This window comes from Protopterus annectens, chromosome 2.part0 (genome assembly GCF_019279795.1).
Source record: "Protopterus annectens isolate FY-2018-M chromosome 2.part0, PAN1.0, whole genome shotgun sequence".
Taxonomy (NCBI): Eukaryota; Metazoa; Chordata; order Ceratodontiformes; family Protopteridae; genus Protopterus; species Protopterus annectens.
In genome coordinates this window covers 1,348,875,283-1,348,902,037 of record NC_056728.1, presented here as the reverse complement: position 1 = coordinate 1,348,902,037, position 26,755 = coordinate 1,348,875,283, and the positions used below count along the sequence as shown (strand labels likewise).

At 43.5% G+C, this 26,755-nt stretch overlaps 1 protein-coding gene across 1 annotated transcript in view; it reads right to left on the bottom strand.

The window, feature by feature from the left end:
* CCNA2 (cyclin A2) overlaps positions 1 to 26,755 on the bottom strand; it is a 1,007,636-nt gene that overhangs the window by 732,791 nt on the left and 248,090 nt on the right. Inside the window, exon 2 of the mRNA XM_044061531.1 lies at positions 22,179 to 22,410. Coding sequence (XP_043917466.1) covers positions 22,179 to 22,410 — 232 coding nt within the window. The remainder of the gene's footprint in view (positions 1 to 22,178; positions 22,411 to 26,755) is intronic.

The window sequence follows — 26,755 nt, the reverse complement described above, 5'->3', positions numbered from 1 at the left end:
TAATTATCAGTCCTAAATACCTGAAGAAAAAAAAAGGGAAGGTAAAAGAAATAGTACAGTTTTGTACCTACCATAAATGTAGATGTTAGAGTGCTCATACAGCTGCAGTCATAACAGATGGGTTATCCTGCTGTCAGGCGGGTCCTCGGTCAGCCGAATTCCAAAGTCTAGGTCCGGCATCGGTTGTCGTCGCTTCTTCCCAGACGTCAGTGCGTCAGGGATATAAAAAAAAGAGGCAGCAGACACCATTTTCTTCAGTTTTTCTTGCCCCAGATGTCAGGTGCCCCCAGAAGGAAGGCAAACAATGTTACGCAAAGATGCAATGTTGATAAATCAAAAACAGTAGTTGCAAGCAAAATACACCATAAAAGAATACCCCAAAAAGGTTATATGAAAAGTGTCATAAGGCCTGTCCCAAGAGGGGTTGGAGGAAGGGAAACCTGGACTACAGCTGTATGACCACTCCATCTAAATTTATGGTAGGTACAAAACTGTACTATGTTCATAGTGCATACAGCTGCAGTCATAACAGATGGGTAGAATCCCAAAGCTAAGTAAGGGTGGTAGGCACTAAGTGGAACTAGGAGAGACTAGGATGCCCTGCAGGACTGCTGTGGCAAAGCCCGCTCTAGATTTTGAGTGTAGAGGGAGGTGATGGTGCTTGGAGAAAGTGTGCACTGAACTCCAGGTGGCTGCTTCCAAAATGTCCTTGGTAGGGACCCCCCTGAGGAAGGCTGCAGAGGTAGCTGTGGCTCTGGTGGAGTGGGATCTGATGCATGCAGGCACAGTTTTTCCATGAAATGAGTAACAAAGGCGTATGCAGTGGGCTATCCATTTTGAAATTGGATGTTTGGTAATGGCCTTTCCCTGAGCACCTACAGCATAGGAGACACTTTCCCTGAGCACCTACAGCATAGGACACAGAGTTGCTCAGATTTCCTGAATGGTTTTGTTCTGTCCAAGTAGTAACATAGTTGTCTATGAATGTCCAATGAATGTAGTAGTCTTTCCCCTTTGTTTTGTGGATTAGGATAAGAGGTAGGCAAGTGGATAGTCCGATTCAAAGCTACACTGGATACTACCTTTGGCATAAAGGTAGGATTGGTTCGTAAGGAAACTCTGTCCTGATGGAAAATGATGAATGGTTACACAGCAATGAGGGCTTGAAGCTCCGAAACCCTGCGTGCTGAGGTGATAGCCAGAAGAAAGGCTGTTTTCCATGACCAGTACTGTAACTCTGTTGAAGAAGTTGGCTCGAAGGGAGGAAGGGTCAGCTTTTCCAGTACGTAGTTGAGGTCCCAAGCAGGGACTGGTGGTTTCCTTGGGGGTTTTATATTCTTTGCCCATCTGAGGAACTGCCTTGAGAGGGTGAGAATAAATGGAGGATCTGTGTTGTATTGTGCAGAAATGGCTGAAGCGTGGATCTTGGAGGAGAAGGAAAGTCCATTGTTTAACATCTCAGCTAGGTACTGAGAAATTTGAGATATATTACCCAAGGATTCTGTCCCTTTGAGATTCCAGGCATAAAAGTTTACATTTGGAGGAGTAAGCCTTTCTAGTCAAAGGCCTTCTGGCCTCCAAGATGATGTCCTGCACCTCCTTGGAGAAGAGAAACTGTTGGGAAATCAAGGAATTCTCCATGCAGCTAGATTTAGAGTTTTGAGATGGCTGTAAAGTGTTTTGTAGTTGTGCTGGGACAACAGAAGAGGGACTACAGGCAGGATCCATGGTGGGGAGTGTGTCAGGCTCCTCAGGAGCGGATACCAGTGTTGTCTTCGCCAGTCTGGAGCGATGAGAATCATTTTCGGCCTCTCTGCTCTGGCTTTTTAGTACTTTGGGCAGCAGAGGAAGAGGCGGGAAGGCATAGACTGTCAGTGTTGCCCAATTGAAGGAAAGTGTGTCCACTTTCCAGGCCTGTGGATGATAGGTCCTTGAACAAAATTTTTTCAACTGGCAATGTCTGGGTAGCAAAGAGATCTACGTCTGGCTGTCCCCATGCCAGTTATCTTTGTGAAATGTTGAGGATGCAACTTCCATTCGTGTGGATCCATCATATTTCTGCTTAGGTTGTCTGCCAATGTGTTTTCCTTCCCTGTCAGAAATTGCGCCTGCAGTTGAATTTGCAATTCCAGTGCTGTGTTCCATAGGGACATGGCTTGCCTGCACAGGGGGGTATGAGTGAGTTTCCCCCTGTTTATGTACCATATCACTGTGGTGTTGTCTGTCCTTATCAATAGCTGGCCTGGATGCAGTATGTCTTTGAAGGTCATAATAGCCTTTTGCACGGCTAGCATTTCCTTTTGGTTGATGTGGAGGTGCTTCTCTTTTCGGGTCCATTTTCCCTGAATGCACTGGTGTCATGTGTGCTCCCCAGGCGTAGTCTGAGGCGTCTGTTGTGATGATTTGAGTTGGAAGTACACAGAAAGGAAGACCTGTGTTTCTTTGGCAAGCTTGAGTCCACCACAAAAGTTCCTTTTGAAGGCATGGAATGAGTGGGATAATTGTTTCCAAGCTGTGGCTGTGTTGAGACCATAAGTTTTTCAGGTACCATTCAAGTTTCCTCATAGGCAGCTTTGCACATGGGATTAGCAGGATGCAAGATGCCATGAATCCCAGAGCCTGCAGGATTTTCCTTGGTTAGCCTGGTGTAAGTTGCCATTTTTATGAAGTATTGAGACAGTTGCCCTTGCTTGTCTGGTGTGAGATAGGCCATCTGGGTGGTTGTATCCAAGCTGGCACCCAGGAAAATTATTTGTTGAGAGGGTATTAGTTTTGATTTCTTTTTGTTGACTGTGTATCCCAGGAAGTTCAGTTTTATTACAAACGCCAGGTGCTGCAGTAGTGTGTCCTTGCTGTCCGCTTGATCAGGCAGTCGTCCAGATATGGGTAGATTTGTATCCCTTGTAGTCTGCAGAAGGCGATTACTGATGCCAGGCATTTTGTAAACACTCTGGGCGCAGTAGATAAGCCAAAGGGGAATGCAAAGAATTGGTAATGGGTTGAACCTGCAAGAAATCTGAGGTATCTTCTGCAATCTTGTCCGATAGGGACATGCAGGTATGCCTCCTTTAGGTCCAATGTTACCAGCCAAGACTCCTTGCCCAGCATGGGAAGAAGGTGCTGTAATGTGAGCATCTTGAATTTTGGCACCTGTAGATATGTGTTTAGGATGGATAGGTCTAAGATAGGTCTCCAATCTTTGTCTTTCCTCGGTACCAGGAATAGTCTGGAATAAAACACTTGACCTTGTTCTTTTGCAGGTACCTCTTGAATTGCTTTCATGTCTATGACAGCTGAAACTTGTTTTTGCGCCTCTGCCCTTTGACTGTGGCAGGTTTGGCATGCCTCATTTTTGGAAAGGTGTGAAAGTGGAACCTGTAGCCTCCGTCTATGTCCAGAATCCATTTGTCTTTTGTAACAATATGCCAATTTGAGAATGTCAATTTTCCGCCCAAAGGTGCTGCCATTAAAGCTTTGCTTGGCAGGTATAGGGGGAAGTCATTGTGTCTGTTTTCTAAGATTGTGATCTATCTTCTCCACCTATTGGGGTTGGTGCTTGCTACTGTCTGGCTCTGAAGGATCCTGGAGGTTGCCCTCTGCCCCTTGGGCGCCTGCATCGGCCCCTTTGAGGTCTGTCCATGGCTGGAAAGGACCAATTTTTTTGAAGGCCAGTTTCTGCTGAAACGTGGAGGCTGTACCTGCAGGAAATCTTTCATTGTTTGCATTGATTTCACTTTTTCCTCCATTTTCTTTAGCACCTCCTCAGCTTTAACATCAAACAATACATCTTTTTGAAGAGGTGCATCTAATCATTTAGATTTGACATGATCTGGTTAGGTTTGCTCTGAGCCAAGCATGCCTACGTATAACAGACCCCGTAACAGCAGCTCTACATGAGGCCTCTAAAGCATCAAAACCACACTGCAAGGTATGTTTTCCCACTTGCTCTGCACCATGCAACAAATCCTGCAACTCTTAAATCTGGTTGTTCTGGTTGTGTCATCTTGCTTTTCAGCTGAGATATCAAAAACTGTTGATACTTTAAACATATGGAACTAACAGTTTAATGCCCTCATGGTTAAAGTGGCAGAGGTGTACACCTTTTTCCCCCCACCTTTCTAAAGCTCTGGAATCTCTCTGAAGGCAATGGATTTTTAGCAGTAGAGGCCTTAATTCCCTTGGGACCCTGTGAAATTGTTTCTGGGTCAGCAGTATGGCTTTTATATAGGAACTGGTGAGAATCAGGAATCTGGTAATACCGGTCTGGTTTAACAGGAGCTGGAGGCAAAGAATCAGGATTAAGGCTGGCTTCTGTGTACACATCATCCAATACATCTAAAACAGGAGGGATAGCCAGAGGCCTATGCTGGGGGAGCAGAAGAAATTCCCTGAGCCTTTTCTTGGAATCTGAATAATCTTGGCCTTCCCAGTGAAAGTGTTCCCTCAATGTATGCAGATTTTCCCCAAGAGAAGTCCTCGGGGGGGGGGGGGGGGGGGGGGTAATAGACTCCTCAGCATCAGAGGATTCGAATGGAGAATAGGCATAATCCTGATCCTCAGATAGTTCTGAGGTAATAGAAGCTTGATCTGAGGAAGGGTAGTCTTCCTCTAATCTGGGCCTTTAGTCAGAGGGGGGATGAGAACCCCTGATAAGAGTGATCAAATCCTCAGCCATTTTAAGCATCTGTTTTTTAGGCACGGTGCCTTGAGAGGGGGTCTGAGGAACCTGTTTTTTGGATTTCATGGCTGCTTTAGATTTAGTGAAGGCTTTAATAAAGGAGGAAGGCATGAAGACCCCTTGAGAAATGGTAGGCCTGTCTAAATTCTGAGTATCCCCGCCAGGAGTGGCGTCGGGATCTGTAGTAGGAATGGGGGCCAAGGAGCCTGCGACCTTGGGTACTGAAGATACCGGTAATGCTTTCTCATCGGTACTCAGAGGCTGCGTAGGAGCCTTGTTGAGTACCGGAGAACCGGCAGTCTGCCTTAGCGTGGTTTCAGTAGGTGGTGCGGACCTCGTGTCGGTCCTTATCTTTGCGTTTTTTGCTCAAAACTTGAGTCAGAGTATCAGACGACATAATAATTAAATTTTTTGCCAAAAAAGTGAAGGGCGAACTCTGCCCGATGCTTAGTGCGCTTATTGAATCTAGCACAAAAACGGCAGGCCGAGATGTCGTGGTCCGGGCCTAAGCAAGGTATACAGAAAGAGTGGAAATCCTTATGCAGTGTTTCCCACATGAAATGCAATTATTAACTTTGTCTGACATCGGTCTGAGGCAAGAAAAGTTTCCCCAACGGGGTACTTAGCTTTCAAGACGACTTCGGCTGAAATACTTTCGTAAATTTCAGGAGCTGGACGACCGGCACTTGAGAACTGCTTCTGCTTCGGGCACCGCACGGCAAGAAAGACTGGAGAAAATGGCATCGCTGCCTCTTATACCCCTGACACACTGACGTCAGGGAAGAAGCAACGACAACCGACGCCGGACCTAGACTTTAGAATTCGGCCGACCGAGGACCCGCTTGATGGCAGGATAACCCATCTGTTATGACTGCAGCTGTATGCACGATGAACAACTAGGTGAAACATGGGTTCGAATTACTGCAAGTGTGAGTGATGCCCGTTTAAATGTTGATGCTAAGTATATGAAAGGTTTAAACAAAAATAAATGTTAAATTTTTGAAAAAGTGGAAGTCTAGATATGATTTTGATGGTACACTGAATAAGAATGCCTGTGCAAAATTGGTTAGAGATTTTAAAAGAGATGTGGGAACTAGAACTAAAAAACAAAGACAATTGGGATTTCCCCAAGCACAAAAATGGTTAGAAGAGGCAAATAAGCCAGCTATAAAAGAAAAAAAAAAAAAGTGCCAGGAAAAAGAAAAAAATAAACCAAAAGGGATCACTGGTGCCAAGTGGAAAAATAGCTTTATTTTTAGATAAGGAGGATGAGCATAAAGTTTGTGTGGTACAAAGGCAGGCAACTGCCCCACCGTATGGGGAAATTGCTGCTGCTGTACCAGCGGAACCTCCTCAATATCAGTCTGAAGATGTGGGATCTGTACAGCAGGGTGGGTTAATGGCTGCTCAAGGAAACATTGTGACCCCTCCAATTTACCCGCAAATTCCCGTAGTACCCAAGGTTGCTTTGCAACAGGTAGACCAACCTATGCAGTCAAGGTCAGGACCAGCAGGGCAAGGACGTTGGGCCATTAAACTTTGACCACTCAGAAGCCCTTCCCTTAATACAATTTGCAAACCCACAAGCAGGGGATGTTGGACAAGAGCAAACTATTTTAGCTTATCGTCCCTGGGCTACAGAGGATGCAAGACGAGCTACAGATGGTATTCCTCATCCCAAGGTTAATTTTCATAACTTTTCTGAGGACATAGTTGGTATGCATTTAAGTTATCTAAATGGTTTAGAAGTAGAACAAGTAGTGCGACAAATCCTGGGTCCAGATTGGCACTTAGTTTGTGGTACTTGGACATGTAAGGCAGATGACGGCACTACATTAAAGCATAATTCTGGGGCGTTAGACACGCGAGTGACTGATCTGTTGGAGAATTTCTGATAAGTGGCATCCAAAATAATGATGAATCTGTAGATCACTATATTGTAAGATTGACAGAAGTGTTCAATAACCATTGTGGAATAATGATTCTGCAGGATCAGACTACCGATGGTCCGTACGAACAGCAATTGAAAAACTTTTCTTAAAGGTTGTAAGGCTCCGATAAACAGTTTTATAACTAAGCACATGGTAGATCACAGAACATGTAGACTGCAACCTTTGTTTGAATATGCACAGCATGCTGAGCGACATTTCAATTTAAAAAAGAAAAAGTACAAGTGTTAGCAGTAGGGGATGATGGTGGTATATTTTTGGTACAGGACCAAAGAGGGCAAGGGTGCCGTGGTGGCATACAAACACGTGGGGGCCCGAAATGGGACACATCGTATAAGCAGGGTGGACGTTGAGGAATATGAGGGGAGGTTAAAACGTGGAGAACGTTTTAAATGCGGTAGACGTGGGCACTTTGCTGCCGACTGTGAAGAGTGGCAAAATTCCCCACAGCTTACGAACAAGGGCTCCGCATGACTATATGATAGTAAAGGAAGGCACCAAATTCATTATTGTGATTGTAGAGAAGAAAAAAGCGAGAATGATTGTGATGAGGCAGACACTGCGATGAATGTCAGGACACCCAGGAAATTAAGAAACTTAGCACATTTGGGTATTGCTATGCATCTGGATCAAAAACCCACGATAGAGTTTTTGGTTGAGGGACAGAAAGTGAAGTTTTTGTGATTCAGGTGCATCACGTACACATTTGGGTCCAGCAGTTCTACCCCCGAACTGCGAAACAGATGAGTTTGTCCTTGTGAAAGCGGCAAACGGGAAAATCTATAAGGAACCACAGTCTCCTCTATTGTTCACAGATCCGCAAACAAACCAAACTGTTAGGTGTAGTGTAATTATATCAAAAGTTTGTCCAGTTAATTTGCTGGGAAGAGATCTGATGCATTTGTTTGGAATAGCGGTAATTCCCACACCTAAAGGCATTCAGGCGAAAAGGCTAGCGGATGGCTTGGTGGTACAAGGAGTACAAGACTTGTTTTACTGGTATAGCCAAGACTTGATTTCAAACGGGCCAGGGAGGGTTGATACAGATTTGATCAACCTAGCTTTAAGTAAATCTAGCAGCGGGTCACCGCAGGTTGCGGCGCACTTGCATTGTACTATACTACAGACAGGCCCCTGGTCCGGATAAAGAATTTGAAAAAGAATTCTTTAGGCACAAATGTGCAAGGATAATTCTGAATGATATGTTTTGGGATAAGCAAGGTAATACAGTAGTGACCTGCACTTTGACCAAGGAAATGAGTTCTTTATATTGCTCAGGTTATAGCCCACATATTTCAATTACTAAAGCAGTGGGGACACATTGGGTAGATTTGGCAGAAAAGGTAAACTACAGTTTTGTACCTACCATAAATGTAGATGTCCGATAGATATGCAACTGCCGTCCTGACATATGGGTTGTCCTGCCTCAGGCAGCCCTTCGGTTGGCCGGACTCCAAAGTCTGGATCCGGCGTCAGCTGATGTCACCTCCTCCCCGACATCAGAGCGGCTGGAGTATAAAAACATCCGCAGACACCATCTTCTTCAGTGTTTCTTGCCCCAGGTGCCCTCCAAGGAAGGCTAAATTTGTGAATGGATAAACAAAAATTCCAGACATGCACAACAGTAATAAACAGATACACCGTAATAGATAATCCCAGCTAAAAGGAGAGGGGGAATGGACCCAAGGTAAAAAGCAGAGGGGTTGGAGGGAGGGAAAACCCGACTGCAGTTGCATATCTATCGGACATCTACATTTATGGTAGGTACAAAACTGTACTATGTCCTTCAAGAATGCAACTGCAGTCCTGACATGGGTTGAATGCCATAGCCAAGCTGGGGGTGGTAGGATCTAGGCAAGGGATGGTGTAGCTAAAAGACCCTGCAGGACTGCAGATGCAAAGCCTGCTCGGGATCTGGAGTATAAAGGCAGGTTGTAGTGTCTGGTAAATGTATGCACGGAGCTCCATGCAGCCTCTAGAATGTCCTTTGTAGCCACTCCTCTTAGAAAGGCTGTGGATGTGGCTATAGCTCTGGTTGAGTGTGGCCTAATATTGCCTGGCACACCTTTTCCATGGTAGGAATAACAGAATCTGATGCAGTGTCCAATCCATTTTGAAATTGTTTGGAGACTGCCTTTCCTTGCACTCCGGCAGCATAGGCTACAAATAGTTGGTCAGACTTCCTGGTGGTCTTTGTTCTGTCCAAGTAGTAGTGTAAATTGTCTGTATGTCCAAAGTATGTAGCAGCTTTACCCCCTTATTTTGAGGATTGGGGAAGAAAGTAGGCAGGTGAATTGCTTGATTTAGAGACACCATGGATATCACTTTTGGCATGAATGAAGGATTGGTCCTTAGAGAAACTCTGTCCTGATGAAAGATGAGAAAGGGAGGTACTGCCATGAGGGCCTGCATCTCAGACACCCTTCTTGCTGAGGTAACTGCCAACAGGAATTTTCCAGGAGAGAAATTGCATTTCTGAAGATGCTGCTGGTTCAAACGGAGGAATAGTTAATTTTTCCAAGACGTAGTTGAGGTCCCAAGCAGGAACTGGTGGTTTTCTGGGAGGTTTGATATTCTTTATCCCTCTTAGAAACTGTCTTAGCAAGGGATGCGAAAACACGGGTGGGTCACAGTTGTAATTTGCAGAGATTGCTGAAGCATGAATTTTAATGGAAGAATACGAGAGTCCACTATGAAACATTTCTGCCAAGTATTCCAATATCTGAGGTATGTTCATTACTAATGCATCCTGGCCCTTTTTGGCATTCCAGATGATGAATCTCTTCCATTTGGCCGAATAGGTTTTTCTGGTAGAAGGTCTGCGTGCCTCCAGCAAGATTTCCTGAACCTTTTCGGAGAGGGGGACATGGGGTAAAGTCATGTAACCCTCCAAGCTGTCAGTTGTAATGTTTGCAGGTTTTGATGAACAGTCCTGTAATTGTGTTGAGTTAGGAGCAGTTGCCATTGGGGCAAGGGCCACGGTTTGGTGCGAGTTATGCTCAGTTGCAAGAGATACCAATGCTGCCTCGGCCAGTCTGGAGCTATCAATATTCCTTTTGGTTGCTCTGCTTTGATCTTCAGTAACACCTTGGTCATTAGTGGTAGAGGGAATGCATAGATTTTTAGGGCATTCCAACTGAAGGAGAGAGCATCCGTTCTCCAGGCTAGAGGATGGTGTGTCCTTGAGCAGAACCTGTCCAGGTGGTGATTTTGATAAGCAAAGAGATCTATGTCTGGTCTTCCCCATGCAGTTATTTGTGAGAAGTGTGGATGCAGCATCCATTAGTGTGGATCCACGAAATCTCTGCTCAACCTGTCCGCCAGAACATTGTCCTTGCCCGGAACAAACTGGGATTGCAAATGAATCTTCAGTTTCAGGGACTTTTCCCAAAGAGCCATTGTTAGTCTGCAGAGAGGATACGAGTGAGTGCCTCCTTGTTTATGTTCCACATGACCGTGGTGCTGTCTGTCCTTATTAGCAGATGGACAATAGACCAGCAAGAGCAGACCCAGATGTGAAAAATAAATCAGTCCTTTATTGATAGACCGGTTTCGGCATGAACTGCCTTCTTCAGTGTAGGACAAACAGAAATTGCCCTGTTAACATATGTAATATATACAAAATGTAAACCAATAGGCAGGCATAAATCATGAATATTCATGAAACATTAAAAATATGAGATGCAACCAAAGCCTAAAGAGTTTCTTCATACTAAAACAAAACTTGATGTTGGAAAGTCAGTGTAACACCCAAAATTAATCATAAAACTAAAATATTGTGGAAAACATAAAACTTCCTAAAGCTTAGTGTATTCACTGATAGGAATTGATGTGAAAAAATAGTACCAAAATACTAAATACGAAAGTGTAAACATATTTTCCTGAGATGAATGCTCCAGAAACAGAACTGTTACCAATAGTAAACTGTTGAGGATCATATAGGAATACAAATTGCAAATAGACTATACATCCTAATGATGAATAGAAAATAGCTTAAAGAAAATATCCACAGAACTGTGATAGCTCGAATATGTATATCATAACTAATCCTAAATATCGACCAGATGATATACAATATCAATGTTAAGAGACTGAGGAACTACATTTTTTTTTTTTTTGGTGTGTATATGGTTTGTACCGTGCATTCCCCTGTGGGCAGTCTTTTGCTCCAGAAACAGAACTGTTACCAATAGTAAACTGTTGAGGATCATATAGGAATACAAATTGCAAATAGACTATACATCCTAATGGTGAATAGAAAATAACTTGAAAGAAATATCCACAGAACTGTGATACCTCGAATATGTATATCATAACTAATCCTAAATATCGACCAGATGATATACAATATCAATGTTAAGAGACTGAGGAACTACATTTTTTTTTTTTTTTTTTTTTTGGTGTGTATATGGTTTGTACCGTGCATTCCCCTGTGCATAGGACTTTGTTTGGTATGGTCTACTCAATCTGTGCTGTGGGACCGAGTAGTTGATGTGTATCCTCCTTTTTGAAGGTGGAAAAAAAATTGTTTTATATTTGTCCCACCGAGTATTATTTTATACTTTGGGGCACCTGTATCTGGACAACTATTTTGTTCCTGTTTATGGAAGTTGAATTATAAGCCAGTAGCCTAAATATATTCTTTTGTGGAAGTCAAATTATAAGCCAACAACCTGAGTATCTTTTTTGTGGACTACATAGGTCTGAGCTACGAAGTGGGCTGTTCCTTTTTGGTTCTGGCGCCAAACTCAGAGTGTTACACATCCAAGGTATTTTTTTGCCTTTGCTTTTCTTGCCAACTAACAACTGCGTGGCGATATTGTTTTTCATTTATTTGGATGCTGTTTTTCGCCTAAGGTCCGAGCAAGTTTATGGGGTGTGTGTGCGATGATCAACATGATTCTGGGCTGGTGAGGCTGCGTTTTTCAGCGCTTCTGTTGTCGCATACTGTTTGCAGTCTTTTGTGGAATGGATTCATGTCTTGCTGAGCTCTTGAGTTGTCGCATAACTATACATTCAGGGAATCCTGAATACATTGAATACCTCAGGCCTATTTAATTATTTTTTGGGGCTTGAGTTTTTGGAAGAGTTACACATTTGCTTCCTTTCATGGGGGAATTAGACTGGATGTGATTAAGTTACGGAGTATTCTGCAGACCCTATATGGCGAATGTGTGTTTCACTGGGAACTGTTCATTATTTATGTCCTTGGTTAAAATGTGCCAGTTCTTTGAGAATAAGGATAATTTTCCACCTAGAGGTGCTTCTCTGAGCCTTGGTAGGCAGAGTGAAAGTCAAGTCATTGTGATTGTCCCTGTGGTGCAGATGAATTCCCTGTGCCACTTCTCTGATTTGGTGGTTGCCATTGGCTGCCCCTGTAGGAGCCTCAGTATTGCCCTCTACCTCGAGCACGCCTGCTTTTACCCCTTTGTAACTTGTCTGAGTCTGGAAAGGACCAATTCTTTGAAGGCCAATTCCTGCTGAACCTGGAGGAAATCCTTGACAGTCTGTACTGATTTAGCCTTTTCCTTAATAGACTTCAACACATCCTGTGCATTAGCACCAAAAAGCTTCTGTTTTTCCAGAGGTGCATCCAGGAGCTTAACTTTAACACGGTCTGGCAGAGGCTGTTCTTTCAACCAAGCATGTCTACGAATAACGGCCCCTGTCATGGCTGCCCTACATGAAGCTTCCAATGCATCATAACCACACTGAAGAAAATGATTGCTAACCTGCTGAGTGTTATGAACCAGATCCTGCAATGCCTTTCTATTTATAGGCTCAGGAGAGGCTAACTTTCTGCAAATCATCCATTAAGTAATCCTGGTACTGAAACATATGAAAAAGGCAGTTGAGTGACCTCATGGCAAGGGTGGAAGAGGTATAAACTTTTTTGCCCCATCTCTCCAGGGACCTAGCTTCCCTGTCAGCGGGCAGAGGATTTTTGGCAGAGGAAGTAGCCACTGCCTTGGGGCCCTGTGAAATAGTTTCTAGATCCACAGAGTGGGCCTTAAAGAGATGCTTATGGGTTTCAGGGACCCTGTAATATCCGTCAGGCTTGACAGGAGCAGGAGGGAGAGAATCAGGCGAAGCACTGGAGTCCGAGTATACATCAAGGACATCCAGTACTGGAGGAATAGCTAAAGGTCTGTGTTGGGGTAGCTTAAGGAAGGTACGTAGCCTTTTCCTGGAGTCAGAAAATTCCTGACCCTGCCACTGAAAATGTTCTCTCATGGAGTGGAGAACTTCACCAAAAGAAATATCCTCTGGAGGGGAGGCAGAGGGAATTGAATCCTCAGCATCAGAGTCCTCATAGGCCTGGAAAGATTCTTCCTGGGTACCTGAATGCTCTGAATCCCCAGAGGCTTCATCTGAAGAGAGGGTGTCTGTCTGCTCAGTTCTAGGCCTTTTATCTGCAGGCGGCTGAGAACCTCTGATAAGAGATTAGATCTGCAGCAAGAGTCATGATCCGTCTATCAGAAGAGGGGCCCTGAGCAGTAGGTTTAGGATGGGCCTTGGCCTGGCTGGCAGCCTTAGCACGTGCAAAGGCCTTGATGGACATGGATACCGGAGGCCTAGCTGCAGCTGCCACAGGAATGGCGTCTAGTAAATCTAGAGCTTATGTTTCTGGTGGGAAATCAACCACCGGCACCGTTGTAGTCTCCGGAACCGAAGTACGTGTTAAAGCGATGGTCGGCCTGGGGCGGTTGAATTACCGCTTCCGAAGGGACCGATGCACTCGCGGAGGACTTGGGTGTGGTATCAGTGGACGACGCAGGCCGAGGATGTCAGTCCCAGTCCTTGCGTTTTTTGGTAGCTTGTGCTGTCGGTTGTTCCGACGGCATGATATATGCGAAAGATTCACCAAAAAAGTCTTCGGCAAATTCTGCCCGGCGCCTGAGTGTGCGCTTATTAAAGCGAGCACAGGCAGAGACATCGTGGTCTGGGCCCAGGCAAGGGAGGCAGTAAGAGTGGAAGTCCTTATGAGGTATTTGTTTACCACAAGACAAACAATTAACTTTTTCAATTTTTTCTGACATCGGCTGAGGCAAGAAAAAATGTTTCCCAACAGGGTACTTGGCTTTTAGATGACTTCGGTAACTGAAACACAGGAGCTGGCCAACCCTTGCGAACTGCTTCTGCTTCGGGCACAGCGCGGCAAGAAAGACTGAAGATGGTGTCGGCGGATGCCTTTATACTCCAGCCGCTCTGACGTCGGGGAGAAGGCAACCTAGACTTTGGAATCCGGCCGACCGAAGGGCTGCCTGAGGCAGGACAACCCATATGTCAGGACTGCAGTTGCATTCTTGAAGGACATCAAATTGGGACAATGTCTGAAAGTCAGTTGAAGGATCAACAGATCCAGGTACAAAGATTAAATTGGGTGACTTGGGCACAACCAAGTGTGCACCTCAGGGATGACCAAACAAAAATGGCATGACAAATCCTCCTAACTCAAGAGGAAGATGGTGCATTAAGTGCCTTACCTGTAGATTTATGGTCAAAGGGTAAAGGGGATGTAGGACTGATGAAAACAGCAGGTGAAGTTTGTATAACTCCAAAGTCAGGTTTTAGATCTCGTAAGCACCAATACCCGCTAAGTAAACAGAGGAAGGAATTAAGCCGGTCATTGAGCAGCTAAAACAGGAATTCTTGTTGAATGCCCAGATTCGCCCTGCAATACTCAGTTGTTTCTTGTAAAGAAACCGGATGGGTCATGGAGGTTGGTTCAGGATTTACAATCAGTTAACTCGGCTGTGATCCCAAGAGCACCGGTGGTCCCTGCCCCCTATACATTAATGATTTACTACCTCAGCACAGATATTGGTCTGTCAGATATAAGCAATGCCTTCTCCATACCACTACATAAGGAGTGGTTTTTGGTTTGCATTCACTTATCAAGGTAAAAGATACACCTACACCAGATTGCCACAGGGCTATTGAGAGTCTGACAATATTCGCACAAGAAATGGCTGCGAATTTAGCTCAGTTTGTTCCCCCAGAGGGAAGCCAGGTTCTGTTGTATGTAGATGATATTTTGTTGGCCTCACCCACGCAGGAAAGTTGTAGAAAGGATACCCTTGCCCTTCTTAGTTTTTTAGTTGAGCAAGGACATAAGGTAAATAAAGAAAAGTTACAATTGTGGAAAGCACAAGTAAAGTACTTGGGTTATTTAATTTCACAGGCAGGTAGACACTGAGAACAAAAGAAAACAAGCAATTCTTGAGACACCTATAACTACGACTAAGCGGGAGATGTCCTTTTTTGGTGTGACTAATTTTTGTAGAAGTTGGATCCCCAACTATGCTGAGGAAGTAGGGCCATTGACCGCACTGATCTAGGATACTCCCATGGCGGCTAAAAATATACAGTGGACAAATAATTCTAATAAATGCCAGTATTGCCTTAAGCAATTGATAGCAGGATCCTCTGTTTTGGGTTTTCCAAACTATTCTAAGCAGTTTGTACAAATGGTTGATTGTAAGGGAGGATATAGGACTTCGGTTCTAGTACAAGTACATGGGGATAAACAGAGACCAATAGCTTTCTACTCCTCCAGATTAAATTCTGTTGCAAGGGCATTGCCGCATTGTGTTAAAGCTGTGGTGGCGGCCGCCATGGCAGTACAAGCCTCAGCATCATTAGTTTTGTTTCACCCATTACAATTGTGGGTTCCACATTCAGTAGCTACTATACTTTTGCAAGATAAGATGACCTTTTTATCTCCCAGTCGACATTTGTCATGTATGACAGTGCTGCTGACAGCCTCATATGACCATAGAAAGATGTACTACTATTAATCTGGCGACACTTTTTCCGACTCCAGAAGGTACTCCACACGTTTGTTTGGAGAGCATTCATGACAATCTACTTCCCCAACCAGATTTAACAGCTATTTCATTGATAGATTCTGATCTTGTTTTGTTTGTAGACGGATCAGCAAAGAAAGACTGTAGGAAAAACACTAGTAGGGTATGCTGTCACCACAGAAACTGAAGTTTTGGAGGCAAAAGGATAGTCAAACATTTATTCTGCACAGGCAGCAGAGTTGGTGGCTTTGACTCGAGCTTGTACCTTAGGGGTGGGTAAAAAAGTGACAATTTATACAGATAGTCAATATGCTTTCTCCACTGTGCAGGTTTTTGCTCAACTATAGAATAGGGGAATGGTTACTGCGACAGGCAAACCAATAAATCAGATTTAATTTTACAGTTATTAGATGCAGTGCAACTACCACTTCAGATAGCGATATGTAAATGTTCCGCACATACCAACAAAAAAGATCCCGTCTCCAGGGGAAATGCCCTTGCTGATATGGCTGCAAAAAAGGCAGCTCAAGAAAATGATTTGCTTTTACATAATGATTTGGAGCCCGGACACCTCAGACTTAGAGACATTAAAAGTAATGCAAACATTGACGACAGAGGGGAAAAGTGTTGTTGGTTAAAATAAGGCATCACTCAAGAGTGGGTTGTATAGGGCATCAGATGGCAAAATGGTATTACCCTCAAACCTTTTTAGGTACGTGGCATTGGTTACAGTACAGACTATGATTCAAAGTGTCTAAGGTGTTTTGGTGTAAAGGGTTTTCAACTTATGCAAAGCAATTCTGTTTATCTTATGTGCAAAGTATCATGCTCAGGGGGGAGTTAAAAAGTCTCAGCAGGCATTCCCTACCTCTCCGTATCCATTCAACACACTTTGTATGGACTTCATTGAATTGACACCCTCAGGAGGGAAAAAAGGTTCTATTTGGTCATTATTGATGCTTTTTCTAAATGGGTAGAAGCTTTTCCAGTGAAGCATCCGAATGCACAAACAGTAGCAAAGCTTTTGACTACAGAAATAATTCTCCGATTTGGCCTACCAAGATGCATTTACAGTGATAATGGGTCTCATTTTGTTAACCAGGTTGTTCAGAAATTGGGTGAAGTGTTTCAAATTGATCTCAAAAATCATTGTGCTTACCATCCCCAATCAGCTGGACTGGTGGAAAGACAACGGTGTCTTGAAGAGTAAGCTCCACAAACTAATGGCAGAAACACTGGACTACATGCCTTCCGTTGGCACTCCTGTACATGCGAATCTCACCTTACTACAAAGGACTTGCACCATTTAAACTTTTGTTTGGGAGACCATATTACGTCCCGCAGTGGCAAGGATTGTTGCCAGCAGAACGTGAGGGGGGCGAGGATCTAGGGGATTATATGAAGCTGCTAAATGTCAAATCTCTTGTGACCAATGACTCCTTTGCAGATTCCAGAAATGAAACCTTGTTAAGCATGGCACCCGAGGACTGGGTGTGGATCCGAATTGTGAAGAGAAAGAATTGGTCATCCCCCAGGTGGGAAGGCCCATACCAAGTACTTAGACACCTACAGCTGTAAAGATCGCTGAGAGAACTTTGTGGATTCATATCACCCACTGTAAAAAACTCAAGGCTCTTCCTTCTGCCATTGATATTGGTCAAACTCCACTGGACCTCTGAGCGCAAAGTATGGCTACAAAGGGGATTAGCCCAATAGGGGCTAGTCTCAAACCCAGTGAAGAAACCAACGGCACAAGGTAGTCCTTAGGGAAGATGGCCATGTTCAACTGGTACTTGAACTGTCACAATGATGATTTTGGTGGCAAAAGTAAATGTCCATACGAGAAGGAACAGTTACAAGAGAAAAAGGAATGGTGGTGCTGCAAGCGCAAACAGGTGTTACTACTGTGTTTGTGAAACTTTGTGAAGGAATTTTGGACTGTTCTAAATGGAATAATAATTTGACTCATGCAAAATACTTATGCAATAGAGACTGTACGTCCTGGTCAAATGTTTGGTCAACAGATGTGAATGGATGGGAAATAAGTGGTGCAGTGATACCAGAGAAAGATAAAAGCAGGCAACAAAGAATAAAAATTGCGCATTCCCAAGGTACCGGAGCAGTTACTATAACCAGTGTCACCACAAGAAAGTGATTCAGGTGTTTATGGAATCGGAGTGTCCCTTCCAACTAGAACTGATCCTTTGGGGACCCTCCAACTTAAAGTACAAAGCCTTAAGAATGCGACAAGTAAAGCAGATTTTGCCTTCACAGAAGAACAATTGTTACTTGAGACAGGATTCGTACACCATAATGAATGGTTATCTTGTGTTACAGTACCAGAGAAGCACATAGTGAAAACTATTTCTTGTGCTGAAGGTAAACTGCAACTAGCGACAGTCCCACTGATGCGAGATGAAGGTAACCCAACGTGTCTGTTAAAATTATTCAACAAAACTGAAGATAAATGCAAAAATGAAACAGCGTTTTCCAGTCATAAGCAAAGTTGAGAAACCGCCTGCAGCGATTTTCTATCCAGGTTCGTATATGTGCATTTCCAGAGATGGCACAGGGAAGAATTATGGCAATATGGGACAGAACTATTGCAATGTTACTGTGAATGGCAATGAGAATCCATTTCTGGAGAACCAAACTCAGTTTAGCAGACGTATAGTGGTTATGTGGAGACAAACTCAGATCAAGGCTTACGATTCCCTGGAAGGGAACTTGTGCATTTGTAAAGTTAATTTTGCCATTCTACATTTTCCCAGTTCCAGCAAGCAGTTTTGTAAGAGAACCTGAAATAAAGCCGAAGTGGTTGAGTAGGGAAAAAAAAAAAAAAAAAAAAAAAAGAGGCACCGAAGCAATCCTTCGATAACTGTGTCTACATCGATAGCATTGGCGTACCAAGAGGCGTACCTGATGAATACAAAGCAATAAGCCAAATAGCAGCTGGTTTTACATCCATCTTTGTCTGGATTCAACCTAATAAGAAAGTGGACTGGATCAACTACATTTACTATAACCAGCAGTGTTTTGTGAACTATACCAAAGATGCATTGAAAGGAATTGCTGAACTGGAGGCCACTTCGCAGGTGGCATGGCAGAATCTAATTGCATTGGTTTTGCTCCTGGCCAAAGGAGGAGTTTGCAAGATGTTTGGGACTTTGTTGTACATATATTCCAAACACTGTGCCTGATGGAAGTATCACTCGAGCTTTGAAAGGTTTGGAGACGTTATCCGAAGAATTGGCAGAGAACTCTTGGGTAAATAATCCCTTTACAGACTTTCTACAAGCGTGGTTTGGAAAATGGAGTCATCTCATCAGCAGTTTCCTGGTGTCCGTTGGAGTCGCTGTGGCTATTAGGGTGGTATGTGGTTGCTGTTGTATACCCTGTATCGGAGGTCTTCTACAAAGACTGGTTGATACTGCTGTTACGAAGACGATGTACCAGCAATTGCAACCGACTGGTGGAAGTGAATACATTGAAATGTGACTCTCTGCAAATGTTTTTGAAGTTTAAAAATTTGTCTTGCCAATAAAGTAATGTATGCAAAGAAAAACTTAGTTTTTACCATATATTGCTGAAATAAAAGACAAATAAAAGTGTTTTCAGGGGGGAAATGTTGAGAAAAAGTTTTAACACTTGGTCTTTTTCCTGTTCTTGCAAAGTGAACATGTTATTTGTTGGGATATGCCCATCAAAGATGGGCCTCATCTGTGAACAAAATGCAGCATCGCTTATGAACCTGAATGATATCTGTTTTCTGCATTTCAGAATAGAGAGATTTGATTATAGCTCAAGTGAAGCCTGGGATAAGGGCACACGGCCGAGTAAGAGTTAATTTACTGGGGCAGGCTGCGTCTCCTGGAAAATTTGAGCTACCGTTGTTAAATTGAACATTTTGTACTTCTTGAACATTCTGTACTAGCTATGGGTTTGAGGTAATTTGTGATGAACATGTTTTTCATAGCCAACTGTCAACGGTCAGAAATTCAACAAAAAGTTGTTTTGCTTGCAGTATAAAAGTTGATGTTGATCAGACCAGTCCAGACCGGACATCTTTGCCAACATGCTGTGTAATCTGGTTAGCTGCTAATAAAGGAAAATTCATCACCTGAGGCAGATGCGACTCGTTTGAATTTTTCTTCTGACAGGCAGAGAAAGATATTGTCAAGGGTCTTGAAAGAACCAAGATAACCCTCTCAACCATGTCGAAAGCTTAATGAATCCTGGAAAATGGTGCCAAGGCCAGGTCTATAACAGTCAGTGGGGAGCTGAACTTGTGCCTCAATGCACTGAGACTGTGTGAAAAGGCAGACTGAAAACCTCGAAGCCGCCACCACCTGAGAGCCAAACTGCTCTGAGCTAGTTCAAGCCAAGACACAGGGCAATGATCAGCATAGAGGTACCATTGGCGGCAACCCTTTGATGCAGAGGGACCTCTGACCCAAGGACTCCTAAGCCAGAGGTCAGATTGGAAAAGGAGCAATTGGCATAAAAGCAGACTGCATTTTCCCAGCCCTGGAGGGGGAGAGAACAGGCAAGACTCCCATCTGAATCTGGGTTCGGATACATTTCCGCATTATCCTGTCCACCTCCGCTTCAGAAAGGCTGTGGGTAGACCGGGCGGAGGAAGCCACAGAGACAGGCCTAGAGAGACACAGGGGTGAAAACAAAAAAGGGGATCTGCCCAAAGAAAATCTGGGTGAATGGAACAGAGAGGGAGGGGAAGCCCAAGCTGGGAGCCAGTCGAGAATGCGTCATAAAGTGATTTGTTCTCAGCATTCCTTGTGTGATTTTGGATCTTTTTGCAGTTTGTTTTTCTACCAGCCAGTCGAGACAGCCAGAGGTTCAGCTAAGGAAGTGCAGTCAGAGGACCGCTTCCTGGGCCTATCCTCTGATGTGCTTCGCCCTGTCACTTGTCCTCTTGGCAGGAGGCCGTCCCACAGCCCATAGCAGAGGAAGGAGAAGTAAAAGCAGAGGCCTCTGAGGAAGGTTAAAGGAGGCCCTTCAGGATAAAACTGCTCCTCCTGTTAAATGCTTGGGGGTTGAATCCCTGCGGCCACCCAAAGGGGAAGCCTGCAGCCATCCAGCATTTCTAAAAACCTGGCTTGGGGTCTCTGCCATAGTATCAGATGCAACATACCCCTTTAGTAAGACAGAAAGAAAAGGAAAGCACGGCCTTTCTTTTGGTGGATTAGAGGACAGACACAGAAGCCCAAGGGGTAGGGATGAAACTGGAAATAAAAATGGGTCTGAAAGAGCCAAAGAGAAGTTAAGAGGAACAAAAATGTTATTAATTCACTTACCAGGAACCTGGAGCAAGGGACAACTATGCTAGGTAGAAGAGTGGCAAATGAGATCTGATGGGAGGAGGGAGACCAGGGCATTATGGGAAGGTGCTTGGATCGGATGCTGGAAAATGCAGCAGAGTCTGATCCTTACTGGATCTGTATTCATACAGGTTGAAGATCAAATGAAAAACTTCAGATCTATTGTTTTTATGGTATTTATACACATAAATTTTCACATTTTTCTAAATCTCAACCAAGCAACAGACAACTCCTTGGCCTCATGAAAGAAAGCTCTCAGCTAGATTAACAAAATGCTGCTGACAGTTTGTGCACAACTTGAATGGTTGCCAAGATATTGTAAATTGTTTACAAACTATAAATGCACTTGCTGCTTACAGTGGCTTATAAAATGCAGTTTACGACCTAGAACTTAAAAAAATACTGCCACTATAAAAACAGCTTGCGCTGAAGAGTTTACCATTTATATTTTTCATAATCCCCGTGGTTTCAAACATTTGTTTGAAATGAGGACATAATTTGTCAAAAGGCTTGGCCTCCGCCCATTGGAATTTACAGGGCAAACTTCCTGAGCTCCATTTGAGTGAATGAGTTTAAGGTATTGTGTTTGTGTTTATACTTAGTGAAACACTTTGCACTCATTACCAGTACAATTTCCTGAATACTCTACACAATACCTGTTCAACTTCTGTATTAGTTTCGAAATGATCTCTAAAAAGGGAAGATTACTACAGAACTTGCCTATCCATCTGGAATACACATCCAGACCCCATAAGCCTAGAAAAGGAGTTTCAACTCCAGGGATTAAATTATCTGGGAACAATTTTTGATGCCAGAAACTAGCAGCTTGTCTAAAAATTATGTATTGTTTATTTGAGTGTAACAGACATATCAAATCAGGTCACTTTCATTGTACACCCAACCCCTGTACAACCCAAATTTCACACATACTTATTGCGTGCATTAAGCTGTCATCCAGACCATTCCAAATAAAGATGCTGAAAAACGTTAAGATGCAGCAGTGACATCTGTATAAACTGCTCACCTTTGAGATCAAAGATTATGGGTTCTCCCATATGCACTAAAATGGGAAGGTACCTTGGAGATGCCTTCACCAAACTGGAATTAATGACTCATTTCGGATAAACATATGCTCAAAATTCTACACAATAGTGGACTTCTCAGTTAAATACTGGTTAGCGTTGTCCATGACAAAAACCTGAGCAATTAGATTTGATGCATCAAAATCCAAGCACTTCAATACAATTACATTCAGCCAATTAAATTCTTAGTGTAGTGGTACTTCTCAATGGACTGTCCATCTGGTCTAAAAAAATAAGCTCCAGGTTTATCCTTGGATTTCCAACTTGCTGAATGCATTTACAAAGTTAAAAACAGCATACTAAGGATGCACACAACCTACCAAAGCTAATATCCATTGAGATTTCAAGAGAAGCCAGAGGCCGCCTAACATCAAGATTTGCCACAGCTGCAGTAAGAAGTGGCTCTTCAATAGTCTTCTTTGTAACAGGCTCGCTTCTGCCGTCTGGCTCATCCACATGGATAGTGAAAGCAGGCTGTTTACCTGCAATCTTTGCAGTTTCTGTCCAACCATGATTCTCATCATGAATAATGAACCCTTGAGCTGTAGAACCCTGGGGAGAAAAAAAAATGTTTTACTGTTGCCAAAAAAACCTAAGTGAATCTAAGTTTTACAACTAATGTTGGTCTCAGTGACAGGCTACTGTGGCTGTAGGTCATTAACCATGTACTTTGTATTTATATCCCAGCATACCCACCAGCACAGACTAGTGCTGTGCTCCAATCACCACTGATCAAAGTGAGAAATATCAAGTGATATTAGTGTGTTTAAAGACCCAAACAGCACTTTGGGCAATGGATACTAGGACAGATATCCCCTAGTCAGGAAGAATGTAGTGTCAGAGCTTTCTAAAACTTCAGAGTTGAAAGAAATGCATTTAATGTTTGGTCTGAATTCACTCAAAACAGCTGTCCTAAGGCTATACCAGGTTAAAAGACCTTCACACTTTCAAAATCGCCATACTAAGAGGACCAAGGACAAATTTGCACACACCTTATCAAGTTGTACAAACACAATAACTTGCTAACCCCCCCAAACGCCCACATCAAGACAGACATGGCGACCATCCTGGAACATTATTGGTGCTCAGCCGAGGAGTTACAATACTCTTCCAGGCTAGTTTCATTCACATGCCAAATCATATGAAAACTGTTGTAAAAACAGTGATATTCAGGTACTATCTTCCTTGTAAGTTAGCCAGAGTAATTTTCAGGCTTGCAAAAATCAGCCAAGTTGATATGGTTCACTGCTTCCTCACCTTCAGATCACAAAACGCTCAACTTTATAGCCCTAAAGAAATTGGTGTCTCACAGAAAGTAAACAGAGCATAAATAGTTTACAACTGCAGTCAAAGTTAACTGCACATACCTTACTCTGCAAGTTTTTTTCTTGCAAGACCTCAGGCATGTCATTAGTCAACAGCAAGAAAAATTCAAAAAGTTATGAGTTTAACCCCAACATGGGGCTCACAAGAGTAGAGCAAAATTGTACTAGGCAGGAAAATTCATTCTGGGGACAGGAAGAGTACTTAATTTGTCTTTAAGCAAACTACTCTAGTACTTTTCTTACTGCGAGCAAGACTTTTATAATGCAGTTTTGGTTAAAAATGTCTTTAGGGAAGCATTACAAAACCTAAACTCACTCCAGCATTACCTTATAAATTCTAAATTAAATTTTAGAGTTTGGAATCATAACCACATAAAGACTGACCCACCCAATGTTTGTACTGCAAAAAAAAAAAATGAAAGCCTCCTGCCATGAAATACATTCCTTTTATGTACTAAATCTACATGCAAGTTCACTCTGCTAGTTTCCAAACAGCAGCTGTCAACTGCAAAAAAAAGTATGAACTCACCATAAGCAGTGATCAGCCAATTGGACATGGTCTGCTGTTAATTCCTAGCTTGGCCACCTCTTTCAGCAACATTAAAGGCTATTTGTAAGCCTAGGGGAGCACACAAACCTTATGCCCACCAGATCTCATTTTAAATTGCGCTTGCTCTGTGGATATTGTGAATACATTTACTTGCCCAACTTTGACAACTCCAGGTGCTGTTTGGAGGAACCACCCAAGCAGTCCACTAGGTGGCCAAGTTTCCAGCACCTTCAGAGGTGTACACAAATTTAAATTTGGAGCCCTTAAGTACCAAGCTGCAAAAGTTCTCCCAGAGATCTCCATTTTTGGTATAAATTAAAGTTACTCACCATAACTATGCATCTGTGCTGTCCATTTTCATTCAATATTTGGGTATCTGATCAGACTACCACACTAGACTTCTGGATCCTTCCTCTACCCAAAATTCCCCAGTCAGCTAGCAATAACACAGCTCAACTTTCCTGCCTTATAAATCCCAACATAGTGCAAGCACCAGGAAAGTACAGTTTTGTACCTACCATAAATGTAGATGTTAGAGTACTAATACAGCTGCAGTCATAACAGATGGGGTTATCCTGCCGTCAGGCGGGTCCTTGGTCGGCAGAATTCCAAAGTCTAGGTCTGGCGTTGGTTGTAGTCGCTCCTTCCCTGACGTCAGTGCGGCAGGGGTACAAAAGAACCAGCAGACGCCATCTTCTTCAGTTTTTCTTGCCCCAGATGTCAGGTGGCCCCAGAAGGAAGGCAAAACAAACTTACGTAATAATTAAATATAGAATAATAAAAAAAACAGTAGTTTGCAAGCAAATACACCATAAAAGAATACCCCAATCAGGTTGTATGAGAAGGTGTTTGTCATAAGGCCTGTCCCAAGAGGGGATGGAGGGAGGGAAAAGTACAGTTTTGTACCTACCATAAATGTAGATGTCCGATAGACATGCAACTGCAGTCATAACATATGGGTTGTCCCGCCTCAGGCAGCCCTCGGTCAGCCAGATTCCAAAGTCTGGGTCCGACGTCGGCTGATGTCGCATTTCTCTGACGTCAGAGCGGCTGGAGTACATAAGCATCAGCAGACGCCATTTTCTTCAGTGTTTCTTGCCCCAGATGCCAAGTGCCGTCCAAGGAAGGCTGTAATCAAATTTGGAAGACAAAAACAGGATTCCAGACAAATAAATGAGCAATAAAAACAAATACACCATAACAGATATCCCCAGCTAAGAGAAACAGGGATAGGAGTGGACACTAGGCATAGAGGGGTATGGAGGGAGGGAAAATCCAACTGCAGTTGCATGTCTATCGGACATCTACATTTATGGTAGGTAGATAACTGTACTATGTCCTTCAAGAATGCAACTGCAGTCATAACATATGGGTAGAATACCATAGCTTAGCTGGGGGAGGAGGAATGCTCTAGGAAAAAAGATGGTGTGGCAATCAAACCCTGCAGGACTGCCGAAGCAAAGCCTGCTCTGGATCTGGAGTATAGAGGGAGATTGTAGTGTTTGGAAAATGTATGCACAGAGCTCCATGTAGCAGCTTCTAGAATGTCCTTAGTAGGCACCCCTCTTAAGAATGCTGTAGAGGTGGCTGTAGCTCTGGTGGAATGTGGTCTGACATTGGCTGGAACAGTTTTTCCATGAAAGGAATAACAGAATCTGATGCAATGTCCAATCCATTTTGAAATGGTCTGTTTTGAAATTGCTTTTCCTTGGACTGCAGGGGCCTAAGCTACAAAAAGTTGTTCAGACTTCCTACTGGCCTTGGTTCTGTCCAGGTAGTATCGAAGTTGTCTGTGAATGTCCAAGGTATGCAACAGTCTTTCCCCCTTATTCTCAGGATTGGGGAAGAAAGCAGGCAGATGAATAGCTTGATTTAAAGAAACCCTAGATACCACCTTTGGCATAAGTAGGGTTGGTCCTTAATGAAACCCTGTCTCCGTGAAAAATTATGAACGGTGGTATTGCCATTAGGGCCTGTAGTTCCGAAACCCTTCTTGCTGAGGTAATTGCCAACAGGAAAGCTGTTTTCCATGATAGAAATTGCAAGTCAACTGAAGCTGCTGGCTCAAATGGAGGTAGAGTCAGTTTTTCTAGGACAAAATTGAGGTCCCAGGCTGGCACTGGGGCCTTTCTTGGTGGCTTGATGTTCTTGATTCCCCTGAGGAATTGCCTTAGCAAAGGGTGTGAAAAGACAGGAGGATCAGTGTTATATCTAGCTGAAATAGCTGATGCATGTATCTTGATGGAAGAATATGACAGGCCGTTCTTTAGCATATCTGCCAAATATTCCAAGATGAGTGGGATGTTCAACAATGATACATCATGTCCCTTGCTGGTATTCCAATTGCTGAATCTCTTCCATTTTGCTAAGTAAACCTTTCTGGTGGAAGGTCTTCGAGCCTCTGTTAGTATCCGCTGAACTTCCTTGGAGAGAGATAGGCTGAGGTTATTTATGGGATCTCCCAGGCTGTTAGCTGCAGTGTCTGAAGGTTTGGATGCACTGTTTTGAAATTGTGTAGAGTCAAAAGTAGAGGCCAATGGGGAAGAGCCCACCTCCTGGTGCGACACATGCTCCGTAGTAGTGGGTACCAGTGTTGTCTTGGCCAGTCCGGAGCTATTACGACTCCCTTGGGTCTCTCTGCTTTGATCTTTAGTAATACTGAGGTCATCAGTGGCAGAGGTGGGAATGCATAGATTGTTAGGAAGTTCCAGTTGAATGAGAGAGCATCTATCTTCCAAGCTTTTGGATGGTATGTCCTTGTGCAGAATTTTTGTAGATGATGGTTGAGGTGAGGCAAATAGGTCTACTTCTGGCTTGCCCCATGCCAAAGTGAGTTGTGCGAAGATCTTCGGATGTAACCTCCACTCGTGTTTATCTGTGAAATTCCTGCTTAGGCTGTCCGCCAACACATTGTCTTTGCCTGGAACAAACTGGGATCGTAACTGGATGTTTAGGCTCAGTGATTTTTCCCAAAGATGCATTGTCAGTCTGCAAAGGGGGTAAGAGTGGGTGCCCCCTTGCT